Source organism: Excalfactoria chinensis, chromosome 2 (genome assembly GCF_039878825.1).
Source record: "Excalfactoria chinensis isolate bCotChi1 chromosome 2, bCotChi1.hap2, whole genome shotgun sequence".
Lineage (NCBI taxonomy): Eukaryota > Metazoa > Chordata > Aves > Galliformes > Phasianidae > Excalfactoria > Excalfactoria chinensis.
The window spans coordinates 20,306,556-20,332,512 of record NC_092826.1 but is presented as its reverse complement, the minus strand read 5'-3'; the positions used below and the strand labels follow the sequence as shown (position 1 = coordinate 20,332,512).

The window sequence follows — 25,957 nt, the reverse complement described above, 5'->3', positions numbered from 1 at the left end:
CGTGTTATTACTGGAAGGATGTTGTGGTGTTTGTGGGTTTTTGTTTTGTTTTTACAAATTTTTGGGTTTTTTTGTTTGTTTGTTTGTTTGCTTTTTGACAAAGACCTTAAAAATCTGTAAATCTGAGAAGGCCGGTTATTATTAGGCTGTGTTTTGAAGTATTTAGCTTTTGTAGAAAAAAAGAAAAACATTTAGCGTAGCAGAATAGATTGGAAAGTGCTGACAAAAGCATCAGCTTTTGTTTTGAATGAATTTTACCTGATCTAGATATATTTTACTCCTGTTATTTTGCATTAGAGCAGAGAGAGCTGATGTGAAATCAGTGCCTTAGTAGCAAATTACGAGTATTAGATATTAGTATTATTGCTCCTGCATTAAGACTTCCCTGCTCTGGAGTTCCAGCTGCCTTAAAAATAACACGAATAAAACTGAGGGGAAAAAAGCATTCCTCTCCCCTCCATCTGCAGAGACCTGAGGCCACTGGGCTCCCACAGGGGGTGACGAAACTCCTCTGAGGTGGCACCTGAGCTCAAAGGAGCTCTGGGCATTGCAGCAGAGGTGCGCTGGGCTCAGGGATACCCGTGGGGCTCTGCCTGTTCCGCTCTTGTCTGGCTGCAGCTGTTTGCAGGTGGCCTTGGTTTGTTGCATGGGCTTACACATAGGCACAAAGGAAGAAAATGCATCCTTCTTGACAGCTGTATTGCAGTAACTTTAAGAGTCTTCTCATTTTGTTTTTTTCGTGTTTGATAATTGCTGTTCTCCACCGACAAAATTTGCACTGCTCTTTATGTGCAGACTTGACTTGTTTGCTCTTCTCCTGTCCTTACTATTAACTTCTAAGTTGCTGTCTGGTGCTCCCTCATTGATTCTAAATTTCTTTATTAATTGCCATTTAAAGTTGCTCCCCCATTTCCCTGTTTCTCCCGGGCCTGCTTCTGCACGAGGACTAAAGGATCGTGATCCTTTCAGACTGGAGGTGGATTTAAGAAAAGCAGTGCTGATTTGCAGTGCTGGGAAAGGAATGTCTGCTTGCCTTTTGCTACACAGCATATGAATCTTCTTCATTTTGAATTTTGGCTTTGCATAGTTGTATATATTTTTTAATTTCTGTGGGTTTTATTAAACTTCAGGCTGCACTCTCAGAGCGTGTAGCACATCCTATTTGCATTCTGCACGTAGTCAGCGTTTGCTTGAGATGATCTCGGATGTTTCTTTCTGGTCTTTTTGCTGTGTTGCTTCTTCAGTTTCTAACATGTTCCAGAATTCCAGTCTGCTCTTTGATCAATTTCAACTCCGAATCTTTAACTTTTTTTTGGTCCTATTTTAAATTGGAAGAGTGGTGAGTAGTCCTCGCAGTACGCAGTGTGCTCGGCTGTGTGTGTTTGTGTATTGCTTTGCAACTCTGTGCCCTTCTCCAGCAACTGTCTCAGTTGTAGGGGTCAAGAATTAATGCTTCTTTCAGAATGATGAGGAGAAGAAATTTGCCAAAATTATTTTGTACAGGTTTCTGATTGTTCCTCTTCTTTATTTTCACATTTTATTTAGGGTACGTGCAAGAAATTAAGACTAGAGTAGACTGAAAGCAATATAATGTTCTTTTTTTCTCTTTCTTTTTTTTTTCCTTCAGAAACAACTGCAGGTAATCATTTTCTGTCTTTCTTTTTTTTTTTTTTCCTGTAAAGGTTTTCTGGGGTCAGGAGCATTTGAACTGTTTAGTTCTTCTCCAGGAGCTTGTTTGGGAATACCTTACTAAAACCGGCAGTGCAGAAGCATTTATGTCAGATCAGAGGCATCGCACTTCTTTCGCTATGGAAAGGAATCAGGCCTCAAAAACGGAGCATTCCTCAGATGATCTGAGAACAGGCCTGTTCCAGTATATACAAGATGCAGGTAAGAAGAATATTATTACTTTCTTTTTTTAATTACATAATTAATACAGAAGTGTCCTATTAAAGATATCTTACCTCTTGCGTCTTGTGATGAATTCTTTTTTATTTTTAAGCAGTTGAAAAGCCATCTGCCAGAATGATCAAAAAACAAAAACTGTCTGTTGATTTCTTTCCATTTAAGCTGTAGTCTTTTAAAAGTCGGAGAAATTGCATTTTTACATTCTCTCCTTTTGATCCTGAGGGGTTTATTTTTAACTGCTTTGGTCTTGTAAAAGAACATGTTTCTTTTAAGAAATTATATGACAGATTATACCTTTATTTCATTTGACAGAAGCACAGAAACTGCCAGGTGCCTATGAAGTTGTGTTTTACAATGAAACTGAGGACAGTCCAGGAATGATGTTATGGAGATATCCAGAACCCAGAGTGCTCACTCTCGTAAGAATTAATCCTGTTCCTTTTAATACCACTGAAGACCCTGATATCAGCACTGCTGACCTTGGGGATGTTCTTCAGGTAAGTAATGAGACTTTTATTGTTAACAACAGGAAACATTACTGCTGCAAAGTGAATGTTTTCAAGATTGTGTTCATTAAAAATGAGCCCAAAACAAATGTCGGGAGCTCTGTAAAATCAATAGGAGGTAAATTCTACAGCCTGTGCACATCTTCTCTTTTAAAACTACTCATGCAAACATTTTAACCACTTATCTGCAAAGCTTGGCCATGACCTAGAAAGCTTTATCAGTCTGGTTTGCCAGGAATACCAAGTTTTTATTCTGGCCTTGGATGCTTTCATCCAACAGTCTTTATTTAAAGACCTTGTTTAATTTGAAGGTGCAATATATACAAAGAAAGACTTGGTCTGAAATTACTGGGATGTGTGGAATCACTGAATAAAGGTCTCTACTACTGCCATTCTCTTCTCTCTGTGATGATGGGTGTACTTCTAGTAAGATGCTCAAGAATCAGAGAAAGGTCCTAATTCCTCATATTTTGCTTTGCGGGGGTTGAATTGGGCAGTCAAATTTGACTGTGTGAAAAAACTGAAATGCCCTATAAAGATTTAAGTACTGCAAACTGGTGATTCTGTGCCTCAAAGATAGGCCTTATCCTTACCTCTGAGAATTTTTGCTTTCTAAAATAGTTATTACACCATTACACATTCTCTAGTAAAATTCATGTTTATAAATTCATTTACTCCTTGCATGCCTCATTCACTTTTTGCTTAATTTTAATTCTGTTAATCTTGGTTTTCTTCTTGTATTCTAAATTGGATCTATTTTTTCTTTCTTTTTTTTTTTTTTTTTTCACTTGAATCTGCTTGTTGGTGTTGTGAGTCAAGGAAATTAAGTATCTCCTAGTTCCTTCTATTTGTTCAGAAATGTTGAATTATTTTTTACTGTTGCTATGACTTCCAAAATTGCATTTAAAATTGAATTATGCACCAATATGCTTTGAGTTATGGATAAGAAGTATTATCTTCCTCGCATAAGTGGTATTATGTTGTTACAGTGCACATACTGCTAGTGAGATCATGTATGTGTCCTGCCAATTTCTTTGCCCTCTAGACAGCCAAATGTCCTTTCAGTTATATGAAAATTAAAATTCAATGGAAGTAAAGATCAGCTCTACATGGCATGAGGTTTGAATCAAAGATCAAAATTGTTATTGTATGCTTTCCTGGTGACCCCATTAGGTTACTATGAAAGTCAGCAATTTACCTTATTTCAGGATGGTATTTTCAGAGCGTAGCGCACCAAGTTTCTGGTGTAATTGCTTTAAGCTCCTGTTATAGATTACAGACATCATAAGCATAATGTATGCAATTTGTTATATGTCCTTGTATAAGGAAAGTATCAGATCTTCATGTGGGCATCGATGGGGATTCTACTATATATATGACTGGACTTAAGGGTTGCAATCACATTGAGCCCCTTTGTGCTGAGTGAAAAGAACATAGACTTCTGTCATTTCTTCTATAATTGTCTCATACAGTGCTCTGCTGCCAATTTGGGTTGAGTAAACTTCTACTGGTCTTCACCAGTAATTCTTCAGCATTGCATTTAATCATGTACATTAACTACAGCAAACTGTTTCCAACACCATTTTTTCAAATTTTCAGTCAAGCAACCCTATGTAGCTTCTCTTTATTGTGCTTTTTACTGTGGCAGACTATTCTTAAGAGTTGTTCATTTTATGATGAATTAATTATAATGGAGTCTTATGTTAACACCTTTGGTTTTCAGTTGCAGGGAAAGAGATAAAAGGTATCAGCCAAGTTAAATCACAGTGTCACATCTGTGATCTTGACTAACACATTTACTCAAAAACTGTGCTCCTGGGTAGATGGGGTGTAGCAGTGCCTAAATTTTGGTAGTGGGCTATTAATTAGGACAGCAACTGTTGCCTGGTGATTTATCACATTTTGAGAAATGATGAACACGCATAGACAGAACAGCTCTGCACAAGGTCAAGGAATGGCCTTTTAAAACACACACAGGATGCATTTTTGGTTTAAAAAAAAAAAATAGATGGGGAAATAAGTGATAGAATCAGTTTTCAAATTCCTCAAGTAAACTGCATCTACCAAATACACATCTCAAAGTTATGGTGCAGATTTAAGTGAATCTGGAAGTTTTTCATCAGCTCCACTTTTTCCCTGGATGAATATATCTCTGTTTTTTTAATATATGGTGTATTTATTGTGTGTGCAAAATTCACAAAATATAAACAGGAAAAATAGAAAGCAATGCCTTCATATACTTCTTGACAAATGGTAGTGGAACATCTGCAAACCAAATACTTTCAGCTGTTTTGAAAAAGAAGCTAAATTTAAAGACAATTATGATATCAAAGCATATTATTAAAATATATATTTTAAAAACTTCCCCAAGATTGTGTTTACATTCAAATGCTAGGAGGACCCATAATGTCACCAGGTGTGTTTCCAGTCTCCCTAAACCCTTTGCTTCACATAAATCCAGGCAAAGGTGAATTTCTGTAGGCATGTTGTCTCTAGCTTTCTGTCTTTGCTGTATTTCTTCTGGCAAGGCTTTTAAATCATGAATAGGTTTTAGAAGTCTCTCTGTTTCTATAACTATTCTTTCACTTCTTGGAACTTACAAAAGCTTTGCCATAAAGAGAATTTTTTATGTAGAAGGTGCTTGTCAACTGCCGTGGAGAAAGGGGTAAGCCAACAGCTTCAGATTATAGGAGTTGAAACAAACAATATTGTTTCTATAAAACTGTACCTTAACTGCATCTTCTAGATTACCCCATGAGCTTATTTTCTTATTCTTTTACTCATGTTGTTGCAAGGGTAAGCAGTTTCACTCATCAAATTTCTATTACTGCTTACAATCCCAACTTTGTTGCTTTTGTTTGTAGAGAGAAGAGAAAGAATGTATGTTGCTGCCACAGAGTAGCATGTTGCATTTTCTTTAGAGATTTCAAATAGTTTGATCTTTTCATGTGTAGGCAGAGAGAGAGAATCCCAGATGCACTTGCAAGAAACTGCATCAGGATTATATTTATTTTGTGAGATTGAGAGTATTTGAACTTCTTCCTGTTTACTGGACATTGCAACCCCTTTCCATTTAATTACTAATCCCTCACTGTCCCATTTTCACATGCTATGAGTATTATTTGGCTCTGTGTGATGTACCATTCTTCCATATAGCTGCTATTTAATGAAGCACTTTTAAGTTTCCCTGCTGAACCTTTTTTAATGTTTTAAGGATTTCCTCTTCAGTGACATTTCTGAGGTGTCTCTAATTCTCAGATACTACAACCATTCTAACAGTTTTTTATCTGGATAGCATGAATTTCTCTTGTACTTCATTATTCTTTGGTAGAGTGGGTCAACACAATTCCAAAACTCATTGTTCAGAAGAAACTGAAGAAACTTCTTAAGCGTCCTATCAAAGTAAAGTGATTACTAAGTCATGATGATTTCAGATTGAAGATATTATCTGTATCAGAGAAGACATATAAGAACCATTCTAGTTTTGCAGTTTAGTGTCCTGTAAAACATTATGACAAAAAAACTACTGCTGAATGGCTAGTAATTAAAAATAAATCAATAGATGTAGAAGTATCTAAATCATTATGAAGAAATGTCATATGCTGTCCTTAGGGGAAACCTGTTTCTTCTAAAATAACTTTTGCAATTGTGAGAGGAGCAGAAGTTTGGTGAAATATCTCTATCATATTTCTTGCTACTCCCATGGCCAAGATATTTTCTGGATATAACTTATCAAGACTGCTTACGTAGTAATTGAGATTCAAATTAAATGACACATCTATTTGTAACTTCTTACTAAAGAAGTAAGTATAACGGTATTGTTTTAGGAATGTGAAATCAATAAAGTGAAGCAAAATTCAATTTACTGCTGGGCTTACAAGTGTTTGGTTGCAACCTCATGCAGCTAACTGAAATAAGTTAATGTTGGGCTCTATCAAGAAAAAGGTGTGCCATGGATGCAGAGTATTCCTTACTTTCTGAATTATTTTAATTATAATATTTTAGTCTGTCTAGTTCTTTGATTAAAAGTATTAACTCTTGACTGTTACTTCAGCTTCTGTTTTCATTCTGCTGATAGCTGCTCATTATCCAATATTTGAAAATTTTTTGTTTAGATAGCTCTAGATATAGCTGAACATCTAAGTAAAGGTCAATGTGGGACAAAGAATTATACACAGGAGAAGCAGTTTAATGTTCTCCTAAGAAGAAAAAACAAATAGGCTGTGTCTTATGCAATTAATGTGATAAATACTGCCTGTAAACCACCACTAATGTACCATTTGTGTAATGGAGATCTACAGGAAAGGCTGTCAAGCAACAGGAGGCTCAGATATTGGTAGAGGCATACCCTTTTGATCTTGACCACTGCTAAGATTATTTTTAAAGCTATGGAGAAGGAAAAGCATTTTGCACTGGTAGCTTCAATTAGGACAGCACAAATTTCTGAGGAGCGAAGTTTATCCTAGTGCTGACTCCATCTAATGTTACTTAAGCCAGGGTAATCCTTTACTGCCCAAATCAGAAAGGGCAAGGGGTACAATAGTGTTGATGTGAGGATCATATTCACAGATCAGGAGCAAAGTCCAGTTTGGCAAACTTTCACAGAATGAATTCACAAAGTAAAAAGCACAGTGAAGGAAAGATGAAGAAATGCCAGTACTTTAAAATATTGAAGATTGTTACTGCTGTGTCAAAAGGAACTCCCTCTGAGATTTTCTCAGTTGTAGCAGAAGGGGCTTTTAAAACCTTCAAATAGATTGATGGCTGGAGGAAGTGTGATGGTTGAAGGTAAATCAATGAGTAACTTTAGAAGTGTGGTTACATTTAGGATATTAGCTTGTGTATAAATTATTTCGTTAAAATTCTTTGGAATTATGCATATATTTATGCATTTGGCTCAGCTAGTATTCATGTGTGAAGGCTTAATTAAGATGTACTTCAGTTTCCCACATTAACTCAAAACCATATTTTTAAGTCAACTAGCTCACCGTTATAGGGCAGCAGGTCTTTATTTGCACTGTCACCTTCTTCTGTGGCACTGAAGGTTGGAATTTGCTGGTGGTGATTATTTTAAGACTTGCTAATCTGCCCATAAAATGTTTTCCACTGAAGTTTGGACACAGTAATAGCCACCAGGCAGAATACCTTTTATAAATAAATCTGAGATGCGGAAGAAGTGAACATTTCTAGTTCCAGATGATAGTTTAGGGTCATACCTATTATGCAGGTGATACCACAGTCCCAGAACATAAAGGATAATGAAAGAGGACTGTATTCTTCTGTATTCTACTGGTTAGGCTGCGGTTGAACTTGATGATCTTCAAGGTCTTTTCCAACCTGGGTAATTCTATGATTCTATGATTCTATTTTCCATTTCAGTGTAGTAGTTATCTTCCCAGTAAATGATATTATTGGCATTACCTCATAGCTCAAACAAAAAGCTCTGTATTGTGTCAATTGCATTTACACAAGTGACCGTGTGGAGAATTAGAGATTTATCTAATGGAAGTGATCACATCATATGTAATATTCTGAATTCTGAGCTCTGTGATTTATTTAGGCTGCATCACCAATGCTGACTTAAAATTCTTTCTCCTGAATTGCTGTCCAGCAAAAGATTCAAGCTGTTAATGCTCACAAGACAAAAGGAAGATAATCTAGGGTGTTCTTTTCTCCACATGGAGTCAAAATATCTACCGAGCTATAACCCTGACAGGCTTTTATATTTGTACCTGCCAGGATTTCTGTTGCATGCAACTGCATGCAGTGCTATCGGAAGCATTGTAAGAGCAGATAAAGAGATGATTGTGTCGCAAAGGTTCCTTTTTTGACCTTTCTTCTTTATATAGTGTCCTAATAAACAGAGCACTTACTCCTGAATTAGTAAAGTGGTGATTACGTTAATGGGATCTTACAGCCTACAGGAGGAAAGTAGGGAAGTGAGTATCATTCTGGGGTTGCAAGGGCTTAACTGAGATTTAATAAAGAAAGACTAGGTAAATAAAACCTCTCTGGTACAATTCAGTCAGAGTATTTGCTGGGATGGTGAAGAGAACGTAAAATATTTCCACCTCTGAAAGGTGAGGATTCAAAAAATTGTCTGTTGCTCTGCATTACACGCTTACGGTATTTAAGTAAAACATTTGCAAACTCTACGGTCTGGAGTCTGAGTTTTTCAAAATTGTCAGCCAATAAACAGTCATTTTCTAACACCTCGTGGTTGTTTAAACAGTGGCTTAAGGAAGCAAGGGCTTAAGAATGACTGACATTAGACCTACTGTAAGTCATTATTCCGGGAAAGATTTGACATGACAGTCAACAGGAAAAGAATTATGATCAACGTCAAAGACATTCATTTTCCCTTTTGACAGAGAATACCTCATTTTTGGCTGGCTCTGCTTCCTTTTTGCATTTCATTCCCTGTTGGAGCTACAATATTCAGCTGGGCATTTGAGTATCTGGGAAAGGAGCTTTTTGGAAAACCACAACTTTTATTTATCTTTGATTCATTTCTTACATTTCCAAAGCAACGTCTATTTTGGAAATCCAGATAATTTGTTTGTGACAGGTTTGTGACTGAAGTTCACAGTGTTATTGCGGAAGAAAGTTGTAAAGTTCAGCCGTGCTTATCGATGTACTTCGTTGTTTGCGAATTTTTGAATCTACTGTCATGCAGTTGTATCATCTTTAAACAATCAGACTTCTAAAATGAATGGTGAAATAGTTTGTCTGACTGTTGGGAACTGCTTGGAAATCAGTGCAGTACTTCATCTGGGATTCTGCTTTTAAAAGCGTTTCACATTATTCTGCATTTTGGTATTATTTGAAATGAGTGTATTAGTGTAGAGTGATTTTATGATACCGCTGCTATGTAAAGAATTGCAGCAAACTTGAAACAAAACAATCCAGTAGAATTATTGAGCATATCTGACCATGAAGTAGAACTTGCCTTTCATTATAATGTAGGAAATACTTTTCCCATCACTAAAATCGATGCTTATATGCATACATGCATACCAAAACGAATGCAGGTCATTAAGTAAACATTCACTCTTTTTAAGAGGGCTGAAGACTGGCTTTTAGCCTGAACCAATTACCTTTCAGATGATCTGCATGTAAGTATTGTGATACTGGCAAAATTTTGCATATTTTTGGATGTTTTTGAACGATAAAACTCAGGCTATTAATGATATGCCTTGTCTTCATTTTCTTTCCAGGGAGGAAGTAGGGGCTAAAGAAATCGTAGCGCTGTACATTGAGTCTTAAGCAGATGTTGAAACAGAGCCTGTTCTCTTTAGGAATTCCAGCTTTAAACATTATTTGTGAACTTCCTTGCCTGGGAGTAGGATTAGCTCAGACTTTACTATTTTGTTACTGTATTTTGTGTGTATAATCTTAATTATTTTGCTGTGTGATCTTAGTGTTCGCTGCATCAAGATGAGACTGTATCGCTTGGAGTGTGGTTTCGGTGCGGTCTGCAGGGAGTTAAGCGTAACTTGTTGGGAATGTTAATGGAAGTTGTGCATAATTTGCCTGTGCATCGCACTGAAATTTACCCTTTGGGGTTATTGAGCTAGTGAAAATTCTGCTGGGTGCCAGAAGACTGACGAAACCATCAGATTATCCTAATGACAGATTTACATTCTCATTGTGTTTTGTACTTTTCAGAGTTTGTAAGTCTGATTTATGAAATTCTGCAAACAGACGTCCTTTCTGCTGCACAGAAATTTTGTGGCACTTTTTGTAGGAGTCGAGCTTTACTGTGCTGAGAATATGTGGTCAAAATATCCCATTTACTTAAAATTACACAGTGCTTCGTGTATTAATAGCTTGCTGCCCTCAGTCCCAGAGGTGACTGCGTTTCAACGGTATAGTGCTTACGTTGTTAACAAATACTGAAACCCAGAAAATGAAAGCCTTGAATTAAATGTGAAGGATTGTTCCTGTATCAGGGAAAGAGAATAGAAAAATAGTGAAATAAGTAGCTAGGTCTTTATTGTAAGATCTCCTATCGATATAAATCTGTTTATCAATATTTGCAACAATAAATTAAGAAAATAACAAAGGGCTCGGGAGGTTAAATGAAATGCTGTTGCTTTTGCTTTTGGACAAGTGAGAGATCTTCATATGAACTTACTGTCAAGACGGATGACATCTAGTATTAAAAAAAGGGGGTTGAAACATATAAGAGTACAATACATTTTCCTGTTTAAAAAAATCATGCGGAACTCTTCTCAATTATAGCGTAGCACTGCTCTCCACTCTCGTAACAAAAGCCATTAGTGTGTTTAAAGTAATTTTTCTGTAATGAAAAAGTCAGTATCTGTGACAGATTACATTACTATACACACCTGCATTCATTCTGAACCTGCTAGCCTGATAAATTGATAAGATAAGTTGGTCACATGTTGTTTTAAAAAGGCAAGGAACAGAGTTCCTAATAAAAGAATGCTACATATTTCTTCTAAAAGGTTAAAAAGCATTTCTCAGGGCTCTTAAATTACCATATTCTGATACCAAGGGAAAATAAAACCTGGGCTTAGAGTCTTGTTTGTACTTAGAGGGCTTTCCGGACAGGAAGGCAATCTTGATGCAATTCAGTAAGCCACAATACCAGTGGGGCATTACAGGTGAAAAATTTGCAGCTGTACCCCTCACCACAATGTATTACAACTGTACAGTGGAATATTTCCTGTACAGAAATAGGGCTTGGTTAACTTTGTTTCCCAAGAGTAGATCACATTAAAATGTTATAAAATCATGATTTCCTGCATTTGAATGCTTGTGGTTTCTCAACTGGTTCCAATATTACAAAGGGTTTTTTTATAGCTTCTATTAGTTGAAGATGTATAGAAGCTTCTTTTTCCAAAGTCAGCTAAAAGGCAGCTATGTGTTTGTAAAGAGCAGTTTCTCTCGGAAGACATGACTTTTCTTTCACATCTCTTTATTCTAGTTGAGTATTTAATTTACTTCATAAGCTGCGGTACAAATGTAAACGTAAGCAAAATTAAATAAGTGCGTGAATAGTACCATCAATTTATTTGTTAAATGAAGCTGAAAGAGCTGAGGTGTATGTCATTACCCAGTAAACAAAATAAGTTGCCTCGACATGCACAGGGAAAAATAAAAATAGGGCAGATATTCCATTTTGTAATAAATATTTAAAATCGAATGTGGTTTAACCAAATCAGTCCCAAAGCTACAACACCTCAAAGAGAAATAAAGCATACTCCATGAAGAAATGTTACATTGCTGGTTTTGTTTTTAAATGTCATCATTTGTGGTATCTGATTATTACTGACTGCTGAAAATTGAGATTGTGCCACAGTGGAATAAGTGATACAGCCCAAAACGCGAGGGGTGTTTAAAGGGAAAAGGCAGTGTCAAAGTAATAGAAAATCCTACCGAAAATACAGAAGGGATTGTGGTGGGGCAAGAAAATACTTTGTACAGCTAAAATGTATTTAATGCTGGTACTAAAACTAGTAGTACTACCCACAGATTAAATGTCTACCTCACTGCAAACAGCCTTATTTTTTTTTCATCTGGGTTTTCATGGAAAGGGAAAAGTGGTGGTCTCTGGCTGTGCCAGGAGAGGTTTTCTGCTCTGACAGGACACAGCAACATCTGTAAGGCTACAAAAGAGTTCTGCCGCTGGCAGTGTGATTTCTCAGTCAGTCACAGGGGAAGACAAGGGGCCTTGTGAATGTTGAAGGATCCTACAGCAGGCCAAGGTGGTGGTCTGCTGCTCATACTGGATTGGATGTGTAGTGCAAATAGGCATAGTAAGGAGCTATCGATCTATTTAATATCATACAGAAAACATTTAATGTTTAATATTGTAGAGATAAATATTGTTGTATTTTTTCTATTTCATTATATCTCTTTTAAGCATGTTTTATACGTTATGTATTTTTCTGCAGGTAATTTTTTCTCTGTTTTTATGTAACTCATAATTTGAAATCAGACTTAGTAGTTAAGTTGTATGTGATCACAGACAAGAATTTTCCCTGTGTAAAAATCTGGATAAAGCTTTTTATCATCTACAGCTGCTGCTTCCGTTCACCTGAAGGCAGAACTGTATTTTTAGGGCATTTGGCCCTGGAATGGGAAAATATCCTAAAAACAGGGTAGCTTTATTACAGTGCAATCAGTTTATTCCTACTCAGGAAGCTTGAATTATAATCTCAGCATGGGTTGGCGTCTGACACAAAGTACAAGTTTGTATTGTATTCTGCCTCTCTTTCACTGAGGTGGCCCTACTCAGAGAAGATAAAACACACACATGCTTCCTGTCTTCAGTTTTCTTGTACAGTAGTTGTTTCTGGAACAAGAAGAACTTCATTTCCTAGAGGAAACACCCACCATCTGAGGGACCGAGAGTCAAGAAACAAACATTTATTCTGCAGATCGCTTATTTTCTAGCAAAAAGTAAAACAAAACAGAAATGAAAAGGACACATTACCAAAAATTGCCTTGAACAGGTTTTCTTGTAACCAAACCATTGATATCTTTCTCTTTGGAGATCTGGATGTATATATTTTAAAATCTAATTTTAATACTGATTTAAAGAATGATATTGTTTAGTATTTAATAAAAGAACCAAGCCCTTATATCCTCTTAATTCATTAACCTCACAGAATTATGCAGAAGGCTGTAGCTTTTTCCTAGACAAACAAACAAAAAAAGTAAAGTTTCTGAAAAATATGTGATTTACTAAAAGAATTAGATATTTAAATTTCTTCTGTCCTAAACAGCAATGATGTTTGTCTCTGAGGTCTGTCAATATCAGGGCAGCATGTATGGTGAGTAATAGATGTGATCGTTAATGGTAACCTGAAAGCTTGTAGAAGTGTGGTGGTGGCCCTTTGCTCAGCTGCAGAGCTCAGCTATAGAAATACCCTACAGAAAGCGGTGTTCACCCGAAGCTTTTAAAACCCAAATTAATTACATGGTCTAAAACTGGAAGGATAACATCGGGTCATAGGGAGGTCTAGAATCATATTGTCATCATAAAAGTCTTCAAAAAGTGCATATGGATCAACAATCCTTTCTTTTCCATTCTATCTTCTTTTTGCACAAAAATTTACATAGAGATATGGAATACCCATGTGGTCAATGGGGTGAACAGATGAATAAGTGACATAGTGTTAACAGATTCTATAGCAGTTTCCAACCTTCACTTTCAAGATAGGAATTAAATTATCTGGGAACACAGAATGTGTGACATAATGTATGATGAAAAAGGAAAAACGTGGACTGTCACATCATACTGCATAAGTGGGAATATTTATATTGGTTATCAATACTGTCTTGCTGATTGATTAACAAGCATTCAGGAAATGATGCGGGTTTTAAAAGGGGCTTTTGAGTTTCTTTTTCTTGCTTGGTTGTTTTATGGTGTTTTCTTGTTCTTTGTTTCGTTTGGGTTTTTTTGTTGGTTTGTTGTTTTTTTTTGCAAGGGGGACTTGGGGTGAGGTTGCTTTTTCTGTTGTGTTTTGTTTGTTTTTTTTAGCAAAGTGTGTATGATTCAAATCAAGTAGAGAACTGATAGGTGCTCACAGGGGTGATTTTAGTAATGTCTGTGCCGGCGTAATAAGCATGAAGATTTTTTTTCTTAAGATAGATTGAAATGAGAGATTCACAGAGAATAGGAAATGATGTTAAATCTAAAGATTTCTGCTCCAAGGCAGCTATTTCAGCAAAGCTGTTTCTTTGTTTTCTGTCCTTGCAGAGGACTGAACTGGAACTGTCATTCAAACACAGCTGCATTCCTTCCTCTTACTATTATTAATACACCATTTTCATTCTTAATCCAGACTGTGTCCCACAGTCTCCCATGTCTGTGGTCCGCAGGTAACAAGAAATAGGGGGAACCTTCAAATTTTCTAACTGTTTTGTTTTAAATTTCTTTCAGCTATGGAGTTGAGGCTGACTCCATGTACCTTTTCACTTCTGCTTCTGTTCTCTGTTGTTACTGCTACTGAAAAAAACATTTAACTGATGTTGTACCCTCCACTGCTATGGTCAGCCCTCTGAATGAGTGTGCAGTAGTTTTTGCTTTTCTTTCAAAACTCATCTTGGAGATTCCTGGTTAAATCCAAGACTAGAGTTAGATAGTTCTATACACATGTAGGTGATATATGCTGTACAGTAGTTGCTCTTTTTGCATTTTACATGGGAATGCAGTCATTGTACATGGGAATTTTCATTATAATGAAACTTTTTTGAGAGCTAGAAAAGAAACAAAAAGCTTCTGCAGTTGGATGTGTTTCTTCAGTGTTTTGTTTTGGAGAGGCAGCACAAGCGGTCACATTTGCTAAGAGGTAACAATTATCCAAATTATAGCTTAGGTTTTATTCCAATACTGAAGATAGAAGTATGGTATTCAGTTCTACATGTGGGATTTTTTTGTTGTAGCTAATTCATTTATTCCCACTGCCTATGACTCAGTTCTGGAGTTGTAGCCTATTTCCAGGCTTTCACAGCTATTATTTTTGGCAACTGATATTGCCCAGAGCTACCATCTTTCCTTAAATTTATCCAGATCAGGCATAAGCAATAAATCCCCTAGAACAATTAAAGCTAGATATGTAGGAATTAGAGATTCTAAGTCAACAATGTCTTTTGAAAGCTTCAAACTAGAAAGCTTACAATTTGGATAGCACCACAGCATGAGCCATATTTTGTATAAGTAATCACTTAAAATCTCCTTTGACTTTTTACTTCTAATATATTGATGATATCTAGAAATGCACCGCATCTTGTTCTGATAGATTTCTTGACATGTTGCAACGGTTATGAACATTCTCCTGAGCAAAAGTAAATGTGAGTAATCTTTTCTGCATGTCTACCAGCCTGCTTGAATTGGTAGATGATACGTTGTTCTATCTGGCTGCTCATACAGCTGAGTCCCATGCTAATTAATGTGCCTTTCCAAATTCTTAAGAATTCACTTAGGTGGTTACCATCAAGTTCCTGAAAACAAATACACTGTGTTAGCTTATGCTGGAGCCTGAAGATGAGTTGAGTTGTTATTTCTTTATGCCTTAATAGTTATTTTCATCATTTTACTCTGCCATCTTTTCCTCAAGATAAGGTTCTCTATTTCCACCACCTACTGAGTAACAGCATTTTTTTTAAACATTATATATGAAATCTGTTTGGTTGGGCTTTTCTCCAGCTCTCATTCTGCCTTTGCTCTCGATTTCTATTTTACTTTCCTCTCACCCTACTGATAGTTTTTCATACTGTAGTGCAACTTGTGAAATTCCTTTATTGTGCTTTTTAACAACTTTTATTTTAAAGCTCATTAATTGTAGTGGGAGCAGAATTTATTGCCTTGCTTAGCCTCTTTTAAAATGCCTGCTACCTGCCATTCTGTGCTAGTTTTGTGAGGTTGTCATTAGGGAGAGATTACTTTCCTTGTTGGAAAAAATGCTTTGTTGTGAGATGTAATCTGAAAGAAAGAAATGTTTTAATTAATAGAATGGCTTTTCAAGACTTCTTTTGCATGTGTTACTTAATAGCATTGACACCACAGCTTAGGTGTTGATAGGCAACAGAAAGCAGAAGTATTCAGCAGGTCACTTTAAAGACGGAGATCTAAAAGTAAACAGAAGTAAATACTGCTGCTTGAATCAGTGTCATCTTTTCAGAAGCACTGTGCCACCATGAAAGGCTGCAACCTTTTGTTAGGATCCTTTCATAATCATACAGTTCCTAAACCTCATTGAAGGACAGGAACAGAAATATTACTGTGCTATTGCAGTTTTTGAGTATTTGTCATCAGGCATTAAAGCCTAAAAAACATTCAACACTGAGAAGTTTTGAAGAAATCTAAACGTGCTAATTTATGTCAACAATTAAACTCTGTGGAGAAACTATGGAGATAAATGTAACATGACTTTGAAATATGGCTACAAACATAATAATGTAACATTTGATAACACTTATTGTGCACAGTACCATTGTAGAGTTGGCAGCGTAGAACCAATAAAAATGTTTTCTGGATCATCGAGTTCAGTCCTGTCCCGCTGGGGACAGTGCTGGTCACTGCTTAGGAAATCGAGTTTTAAAAGTGGCTGTGATGAACACAAAGGCTGTCCTCAGACCTCTTTCTTTTTCTCTTACGTTCCATTCCTAGTCTTATTCTTTATTGGTAGGGCAACTCAGTTTTCACCCCAGTTTCTCTAGACTTGTTCCTCCATTCAGCATTTAGCTCCTGTAGTGTCTGGAAAGCAATGGTAATCTATTCCAACTGCCAGCCTACCCCCACCGTGCCCACTAAGCCATGCCCCTCAGTGGCACACCTACACATTTCTTGGACACCTCTGGGGATGGTGACTCCACCATTCGAACTGATTGTTGATTCTGCATAGGTTCCAATGTGAGTATCAGCACTTTTAGCATGGATAGTTTAGAATGCATTCCCTAGTCCAGATGAGACCACACAGGTGTCATATATAAATCAATTAAAATTTGTCCCACTCTTTTGGAAATATCTCACCAGATATTTCTCAGGATGGTGTTTGCTTTTTCCGGGCATCATCTGGTTGCCTCATAATTTCCCATTGACACTTACAGGTATTCACCATTTTCTGCTGGAGATGCAGCTTATAAAGGATATGTTGCCATCGTATCAATCCCCTTTTCTCAGTCTCTAGTCTTAGAAATGATGTCAGCATTCCTAATGGACATTGCTACACTATTCAGTTTTACATAGTGTCATCAGAGCTTTGTTGCAGTTATCAGGTTTATTTCCTTTTTTCCTGACCTAAATAAAACACCAGTGTCCGCGGTTGCTTTTTTTCCGTCATCAGGTATCACTGTGACTTGATAGATGCAGTACAAATCTGTGTTTCAAGCTTTGTGGTTCCACACATTAATTCTTGCAAGGTTCTTTGGAGGAGATTATTTATGTTCCTTTGCCCTCTCCAGCTTAAACCACTGAGCTCCCTGAATTTTCCTCCTTAACCTTCATTCCCATTAATTTATCAGCCTGCTGTCACCTCTGTATGTATTATAGTCCTTACTAAGTAACATGGAAAGCACTCATGGAGGCTTATTTTGTGGCTGTGTTTAGATTTACTGCAATCTCTGACACATTCCTACTTTTTTCCTGGATATTTTTGTGTGTCTATAAGCACACATACAAAGATATGAAAAGAAAATGTAAGAGCACAGACTTTTTTTTTTTACTGTTTGTTTTCAGCCAACTTGACTTTTATTTCTCATTTGTAATTGTGGATTTTTGTATTTTAATTGTGAAGTCTTCCTGTTGTATTGAGTTCGCTCTTATCTTAAATTCATATTCTCATTCATTTTCATTATAATACCTAAAAGAAGGGGGAAAATATATGACACCTTTAAAATCTGCATTTTTATTGTTTTATTTTTTTTTCTGTTTTGCTTAGAAATGCCTCTAGTGACATTCCCTCCTTTCCAGTGAAGCATCCAGGACTAATTGAGTTTGGGTTATTTATAGACTTAAAATAAGGAATGTGATTAAACTAAATCTGCTTTGTGTTTGCTAGACCTGAGTTTTCAAAAGTTGTCTAAATTCCATATTCCATGACAGAGAAGATGATGGGATTATAAATACACTGTGATTTGTCTCAGGGTTTTTATTCATGTGTTGACCTTTCACATGGCATCTTGCTGCCCATCATTATTGTTCCTCTGCAAATTAGATTCTATGATTCTATGATTCTATCTGATTAAATGAGTAATTAACAAGTTCATCTTTTTAATGTAATGAAATAAAAGAGAGAATTAAAATAAAAAGTGATCTTTAACAAGAATTAAAGTGAGCTCGGGTAGTGCACTGTAATGACACCTGATTGATTTTGTGATTGCATAATACAAGTAATGATTTACTGCACTGGCTTTGTTGTGCTTGGATACTATGGAGCAAATAGCTGTTTCTGTAAGAGAAAAATTGAACTTTTACACCACAGTGAAATTTGAAAACCATTTTTAGTCAAGACAGCATGGAATCAGCTACAATTGTGGTTTTTTATGTGGCAGTTCCTATTTATCTTAGTTAGCTCTCCGTTTGTGGTGTGAATAGTAAATCCCATTATTATATTTGTGATGAAGTATAAGGTAATTACCACATCTCATTTTAATTGCAGATTCCCTGCAGCTTGGAGTACTGGGATGAGCTTCAGAAATCATTCATTGCATTCCGGGAATTCAGTCTATCGGAAAGCAAGGTCTGTGAACTGCAGCTGCCCAACGTCAGCCTTGTGAATGACCAGAAGGAGCTCATAGCCTCCGATCTGTGGAGGATCGTCCTGAACAGCAATCAGAATGCGGCTGATGACCAAAGGTAATTTTAAAGGAGGCAAATTTAAAAGAAAAACAGAAATCTAACGCTGCATTCTGAGATCTTTATAAACGGGTTTGGGAGAGAAGCATATATGCTTACATACATGGTAAGAGGAGCGAGTCTTAAAAGGGCTTCGAGCCGTAGTTTGCCTTCACATGAGACAGGGAGTACATGCTAAAAGATCTCTCTCTTAGATTTATAAACAGTCTAAACATTATCATTTCAGGTAGTTAACAGAGGGAGACTGAGCCACAATCCGCTATGTAACATAGTAGTGATCATCGTCTGTACACGCTTCCATGTGTAAACTTTAATGTCCTCAGTGCAAGCCAATGACTAAGACAAGTCATGTTTCTATTAAATACATTTTTGAAACAAAATTGTGGTACTTCAAGAGTACATTTTTACTTACATGTTATTTATGCAGCTTGCTGACTTTGCTAACAAAAAAAATAATCAGAGTTTTAAAACTTCTGGGATCGAAACTTCATTATATTTACAGCTGGAGGTTTTGGGAGCATACAGTGACAGAAATTCACTATTTGCATTCATTCTGGTTTGATTAGTAAGTAAAGTTAGAATAAGTGAGTACAAGTTCATTCATAAAAGGCAGTGGAATTGCTGTTAAAGACTTTCTTAACATGGGTAGTTAGAGTGGAAAACCCAGACTGACCTTTTTGAATCATTGGTATTTGCCAATTGCTGTTGTTTGTGTATGGACACGTGCTTGAGTGCATGTGTTCTGTTCATATACATGTATGTGAAGCTGCAGAATGCAGAGAAATCAAGAAATACTAATATGGCTAACAAAATCGATGAAGAAAATTAAACATCTGGTTTCTGTTAATAGTATCAGGTTGGAAATGATTTCTTGATGTTAATTGTGAAAGAATGCATTTTCATCATTGAGAAGTTAAGTGTTTTAGACAAGGTTAATTCCTCTGAATGTGGGACCTTGGCAAAATTGCCTTCCTGGTCAGCTTAACACCACAGAAATTTGAACTCAGTGGGAACTGAAAATTAAGTAGTGAAATTTAGAAGATTTTTTTTTCACCGGGGCATTTGACACTGTAATCTTGCTTATTGTTTTCTGCCCAGATAGGGTTCATCACCCTATTACCTGTGTGATGTTCCATTCAGGGAGCTCCAATAAGCTAATAAGTAGTAATTATTAAGAAAGGTTCTTGGGTTCAAATGAAATACACACATATATATATATATTAATTACAACAGCAATTTGGACTGTGATTAACATCAGTAACATTTTAGAGCACAGTATGAACTCACTTGCCCAGAAGGCCTAAACTCAGCAGGGAGTTTTCAACTGGGAGGCTGTAGGCCTGCTGCAGAGCAGTGAACATCCTCAGTGCTATCTAAGTTTCGCAATAAAATGGAGTAAAAATACTGAATGACCTTGAAGTACCAGAGGGCTCCCAGGGGGACAATTTCTCTGTCCACAGCAGTGACACTAGAAGCTCTATGTGCTCCAGACTCTGTGTGTGCATGAAGGACATAAGCATAAACCACATCTGATAGAACAGGATTTAAACTGAAGCAAAAGCAGCTCACTGAATAGTGAAAGCAGTAAGGTAAGAAGGCTGCAAAAAGCATTCAGCAAACCACTGAAGCATCTGAATGTCAATAAGCAGAAGAGAAAGAGGGAATTTGTGGGAAGGTGCCTTGAACTACCAGCTCCATAGGCACATGTACAGACACAGCAGAGTCACTAGCTTGGGCATTTTTGGTGGCCTGATGAATTTATAATCATCTGATGATTATAAATATGCTAACAGCTAAATATACTAACAGTAGACTAGGAATCTAAGGATTCATATGCATTAGATGAACTGCTTTTGGAAGCCTGAGGGATGCATGAAGCAAGCCTTCAGTTTCAGTCAGAAAAAGTGAAAAGGTTGTACTTACAGCTTCAGCAGCAGTTTTGGATAGAAATTCAATCTCTCAATATATGAACTTCAAACAGGGCTGCACTGCAAGCTTCATTAAGGATGGACTGATGTAAGAAGTAATCCTGATGAATCTGAGTGAGCCTTCTCAGAGTAACTTAGTTTCCTCTGAGTGAGGAAATGAGCAGTTGTTTGTCAGAGATGAGACTTTGACCCGTGGTGTTAGAGGCACGCCATCTTTTTCTTGGAGCCAATAACGCCAGTTTCACATCACTGACCTGGATGTTTTGAGACCATTCACAACCACTGAAATACATGAATACGGCTAAAAAAATGAATAAATTTATGGAAGAGTTAAGCCTCAAAGGACCTAGTCCAGTAAAGAGAAATATGGGTTGTGACATAGTGATAGATATCACAGACTTGCAAATAAGGCCAGTCTTTCTAGACCCCTAGAAGGATAAGAACTCCCTGTTGGCAGCAGCTTTGCTGAAGCTATGGCTCTTCGTTATATCAACATATTGCTACTAGGATGAATATTTTCTTGTGATCAAGGATCCTAAAATTTATCCTATTTTCAACTTCACAAAAAAAAATCCCAAACCTTTTTCTTTTTGAGAGAGACTGTCCCATACCACAGTATGCGTCCAGTGTTAGACTTCTTCCTAAAGCAAGCAAGTATGTTTAATATGAGATCGTATATACTTGTGAGAACAGCCACAAAGTGCCAACTGTTAGACCAAGAAGCTTCAGGGCAGAGAGGTCTGCAACTGCGAGCAAGAAGCAAAGTCTGTATAGAAGCTGTATCTCAGTTTGCCTGTGTACTCATGATGATTTGAGGTTAATTACATGCTACAGCTGTACGACTGATTAGCAAATTTAATTGCTATTAATGAAGTATAGAAATGCTTAGTCGTTGTTGAAGTTTATTTTGTTAGTTTGATCCTCAATTTTGGGTCAGACCCTAACAGCTGCCATATGCACACAGCTGCTGCACAATGACAATATTTTTCCCTCAAATTCTGCAGGATTTTTTTGTTTTAACCTTTATGATATGCTAATTATTAATACTAGAGAGCAGATCCTTGTGTTTTAAGTACTTCGTTGCTGGTTCCTAACATCAGTCATAAAATATGAAATTTATGTGGCTTGCGTGACAGGAAAACAAGGTTTGTGAGAAGATGTGAATCCAACTGATATGTTGAGTAGTAGCTGACAGACTAAGAAATATCAACCACAATGAATACGGGAATGTGCAACAATGTCATGATGCAAACGCTGTGGTATGCAAGCTCTTTCTGAGATTGATCAGGAAGTAATTAGAAGTATAAAAATCAAGGAGCTATGTGGCTAAGGACATAATACATATGTGTATGTTGTTTATTTTTAAGAATATGGTAGACCATTCATTATTCAATGAATGAAAAAGAGCTAAATGAACATTCATGAATGCTTATTCAATGACTGAATACATTTGAAAACATAAGTGAAATAATTTACCGTCCCCTTTGGGATTTAGTGTAGTGTCTATGGAAAGAATCAATTATGGCATAAATGATGATTCATGGAAATCCTTAAAATAGAGAATTAAAAGGAAATTATCATGGAATAAATTGTTTTTATAGATTGTGTTGCCATTTTGCAGAGCTAGCAAGTTATAATCATAATGGCTTATATTTAAGGCTCTGTTTGGTTGATGAGATGCTAAAGCCACTTCCCAGTTTGGCTGAGAATAGTTTATCACTCTTTGTGTAAGTGGGTTATGTTACAGAATGTTCTATACATTTGTATAATCTCCTTCCCTTCTTCTTCACAGTGGATATTTTCCCATGTTGTGGTTTCATCGCAAATGACAGTTTAGGTTTAAAAATTGCACTCTTAAAATAGCAAGAATATAGCAAGTCGCTGTTAAGCCATTGTTCCCAGTTGCCATAGAGTTAGCTTGAACTGCTTTGCATGATGCAAAATTATCATACGTTATAATATCTCATGACTTTAAACATAGCTATTTTCCATTTTTTAAATTGTGATACTTAAGGATAATAAAAATAAAATGACGTTATTAAAGCCAGGTCCGTTTTATTTAGAATTTCCTCTACTTTTGTGCACCCCTCCTACAGCATGCTGTGCCAAATGCAACACATCTTTTTTTCCTAACTGAAAAATGGTGGACTGTCCACAGTGCATTTTGTAGCTCTACAACAGCCATGAGAATGTGAGATTTTCTTTGTTGTTATATCATTTGAGGCATGAGTTTTGACTGCATGATCAGATCTACCTTTATGATATTAGCGCTCCTACCATAGTTCACCCACACCAGAGAAGCTGCAGGTGCCCCATCTCCAGAACTCATCAAGATCAGGCTGGATGGGGCTTTGGGCAGGAGAGTCAGTGTGAGATGGTCTTTTATGTCTCTTTTAACCCAAAGCATTCTGTGACTTTGGCCATTCTTTATGTCCTGTCATGATGCTTTGATAAATAGCTGATCTTTATTTGAGTTTACTGCTATATGTGTTATGTACACAAATCTAATGCTGTATTTAATCTCATTTATGATGTTAAAAACCATACAAGCTAATTATTGTAACACAAAATAAGTATTGACCAACTTGTGGACTTCCACGCATTTACAGATGACCGTTTTAAGTACCTACATATTTATGAATGATATTGCAGACACACAGGAATTAGGAAGAATTTGGTCCTAAAATCATAAAACGTGTTGATTTGAAAACTGCCCTCTGAATTTAAAAGATCTAAAATGTTAATGGTAATCTATTCATGGTGCTTTATAAAAGCTAATTATTTCCTGAAAAAAAATAATAAACAGGCCTTAGTTAATCCTTTGTTCAATTTATTTTATTTTCAGGTCTTAAATCAAGTCTGTGCTTTTAAATGAAAACTCCAGTGCTAAACTGCATAGGGAATGAGAATGAGAAACATTAAGGATGGATTTGGCTTAAATTAGAAAGTTTATTTGTACTTCAGTGGTGTCTTAGCAACCTGTAGGATTGTAATGTAGTTTTAGTTCCTCAAGGGGCTGAAAGATAATGCTTGGAAATATTCATGGGGTCAGGAACACTACAAGGAAAAGAAAATCAGTAAGATGGCATTTAAATGTATAGTAAATATGTTGTAATAGGTGTTAGTAAAAGGCTCTGGGATGAGCGTATAACAGTCAGAGATTCTTTTCAAATGATGACTGTAGAATGAGAAGGATAATGGAAAGAAAGTTTATAGGGACAGGGCTTAAGCATAAAGATGTGTGTGTTATGTGGCTGTGAGTATGTTTCCTTAAAATCGAATGTAAAAAATTGTTATCTTGGCCAGATTAACTTTCAGATCATTTTCATGGCACTAATAATGGTATTATACTTCATTATACTTATTTCATTTCTATTTTCTGTAAATATGCTTCATTTCAGTGATCCATGTGTTGAGTCAGTAAATTGAAAGTTCACTGTGATGCAGGAAGCGCTGTTGGATTGCAGTCTTGCTTACCATGATCTGCTAGGGAAAAATAAAAACATAAACTGACATTAGTAGTTAATTATCAAACATAAACTGACATTAGTAGTTAATTATCAAACGGAACGATGACATTGGCTATGTCAGAAAACCAGCATGGCGCATGTGCAAGTCCTACTGTAAAGTGATAAAATCCTGCATCTGCTGAAATACCTCTTTGTTATCTGCCTTCCACAGCTCAGAAAGTGAATCTGGCTCACAAAGTGCATGCGATCAGCTTGTAACTCCTACAGCATTAGCTGCCTGTACCAGAGTTGACTCCTGTTTTACTCCTTGGTTTGTGCCATCACTTAGCGTGTTGGTCCAGTTTTCTTTCTTGGAAGTCCACCTCTGCCATCATCTTGATCAACTAGGCACAGGTATGTACTCCTTGATGCAGAATAATTAAAGCATATAGTTCATATGTATTGCTTAATCGTCATTTTGCTCTCTGTTGCCCCATTTCCCATTCTTGAAATGAATCACCAACAGCTACCAGACTACAGGATAAAACTCATGATTTCTGTTCTGTGCACTGAGCAAATACATGTCATAAGCAGTGCGGCTGGCTGGTCAGCCCCCTTCCTCCCTCAGGAATGGGTAACTGTAGAAGCAGTCCAGTTTTCTTAGTCTGATTAGTAGCAGCAGGTGCCACTTCATTTTTGAGCCATCTTAGTGGATGAATTTGATCTTCTAAATTTTCCAGTATATTAACAGTACTATTAAAATAACTGAAGAGTTTGCAACCCCCTTAGTAAGAATTCCTTGGAAGGGCTCTGAGAACTGCAGATTTAACTGTTATTTCAATTACGATCACTTTTGGAGCTACATCTGTTTTTGTTCAGTGCTCTCTGTCATTGCATTAATGGCAAATACATTCCAAGAGATCTTTAGATTATTGTCCGATTTTCAAATGCCAGGAATGCTTTCCATGGAAGATGAGCAAATATCTTAGATAATTTTGACAGGACCAGCTTTGTGCAGGAATAATTTTTGTTTCTTTTGCAAGAACCATTATCAAATCATACCAAGCCTGACACTCAACATCTAGCAAGTAATTACTTGTCTATCAGCTACCTCTATCAGTACATAATCTTCCTCGCTGTTACACTGTGTTTCCAGATGTCCAATCTTTAAAATTGCATATGCTGGAAAAAGCAAAAAAGTCGGATTAAAATCAAACACAGCTGTTTCTTTTTTTTTTTTCAACAGCAACTGAATTTATGCTGATGCTGCTGTTGCTGTTGTTATAGCACCTAAAGACCTTGAGATTTGAGGCTCCGCTATGCTGTGTTTTACACGAAGGGAGCACAACACTTATTGTATCCATTACACTTTTATAGTATAATTGGGCTTGATCCTGGAAAGTGATGAGTGTTTTGGTTCCAAATCTGTAGAGCGTTTGAGCATATGCTAATTTTAAGCATATGAGTTGTTCTAGCAATATAAATAATAGCATCAGTGGAAATAATCGCACGCTTAATGTTACAAAGCAGTGTACGTGCTTTGCAGTGTCTGCTGCCACAACATTCAGCACTTTGCCGGACTGAGACTTCAGTGAACACAATGAAATTTTTTTAATGATATATTTCTCATACTTTGGTCTCAGGGTGCCTTTGTTTAACTTTTAGTATTATGAGTTAATATGCTGCATCTCGGTATGTTTGTGCTCCGAATTACTCTATAACTGCTGCGAAGACATTTTTCACTGTGGAGCGTGTCAGCCTGCACAATCACATTGCAACAAATATTATGTTGCTGATTTTTATTGTATTTATAATGAGCTACATGTGGAATTT

The 25,957-nt window shown here is 36.6% G+C and overlaps 1 protein-coding gene across 1 annotated transcript in view; it reads left to right on the top strand.

Moving 5' to 3' along the window:
* Window positions 1-25,957, top strand: part of VPS13B (vacuolar protein sorting 13 homolog B) — a 404,032-nt gene that overhangs the window by 322,662 nt on the left and 55,413 nt on the right. Inside the window, exons 37-40 of the mRNA XM_072328758.1 lie at window positions 1,683-1,890; window positions 2,221-2,405; window positions 18,551-18,747; window positions 24,357-24,538. Coding sequence (XP_072184859.1) covers window positions 1,683-1,890; window positions 2,221-2,405; window positions 18,551-18,747; window positions 24,357-24,538 — 772 coding nt within the window. The remainder of the gene's footprint in view (window positions 1-1,682; window positions 1,891-2,220; window positions 2,406-18,550; window positions 18,748-24,356; window positions 24,539-25,957) is intronic.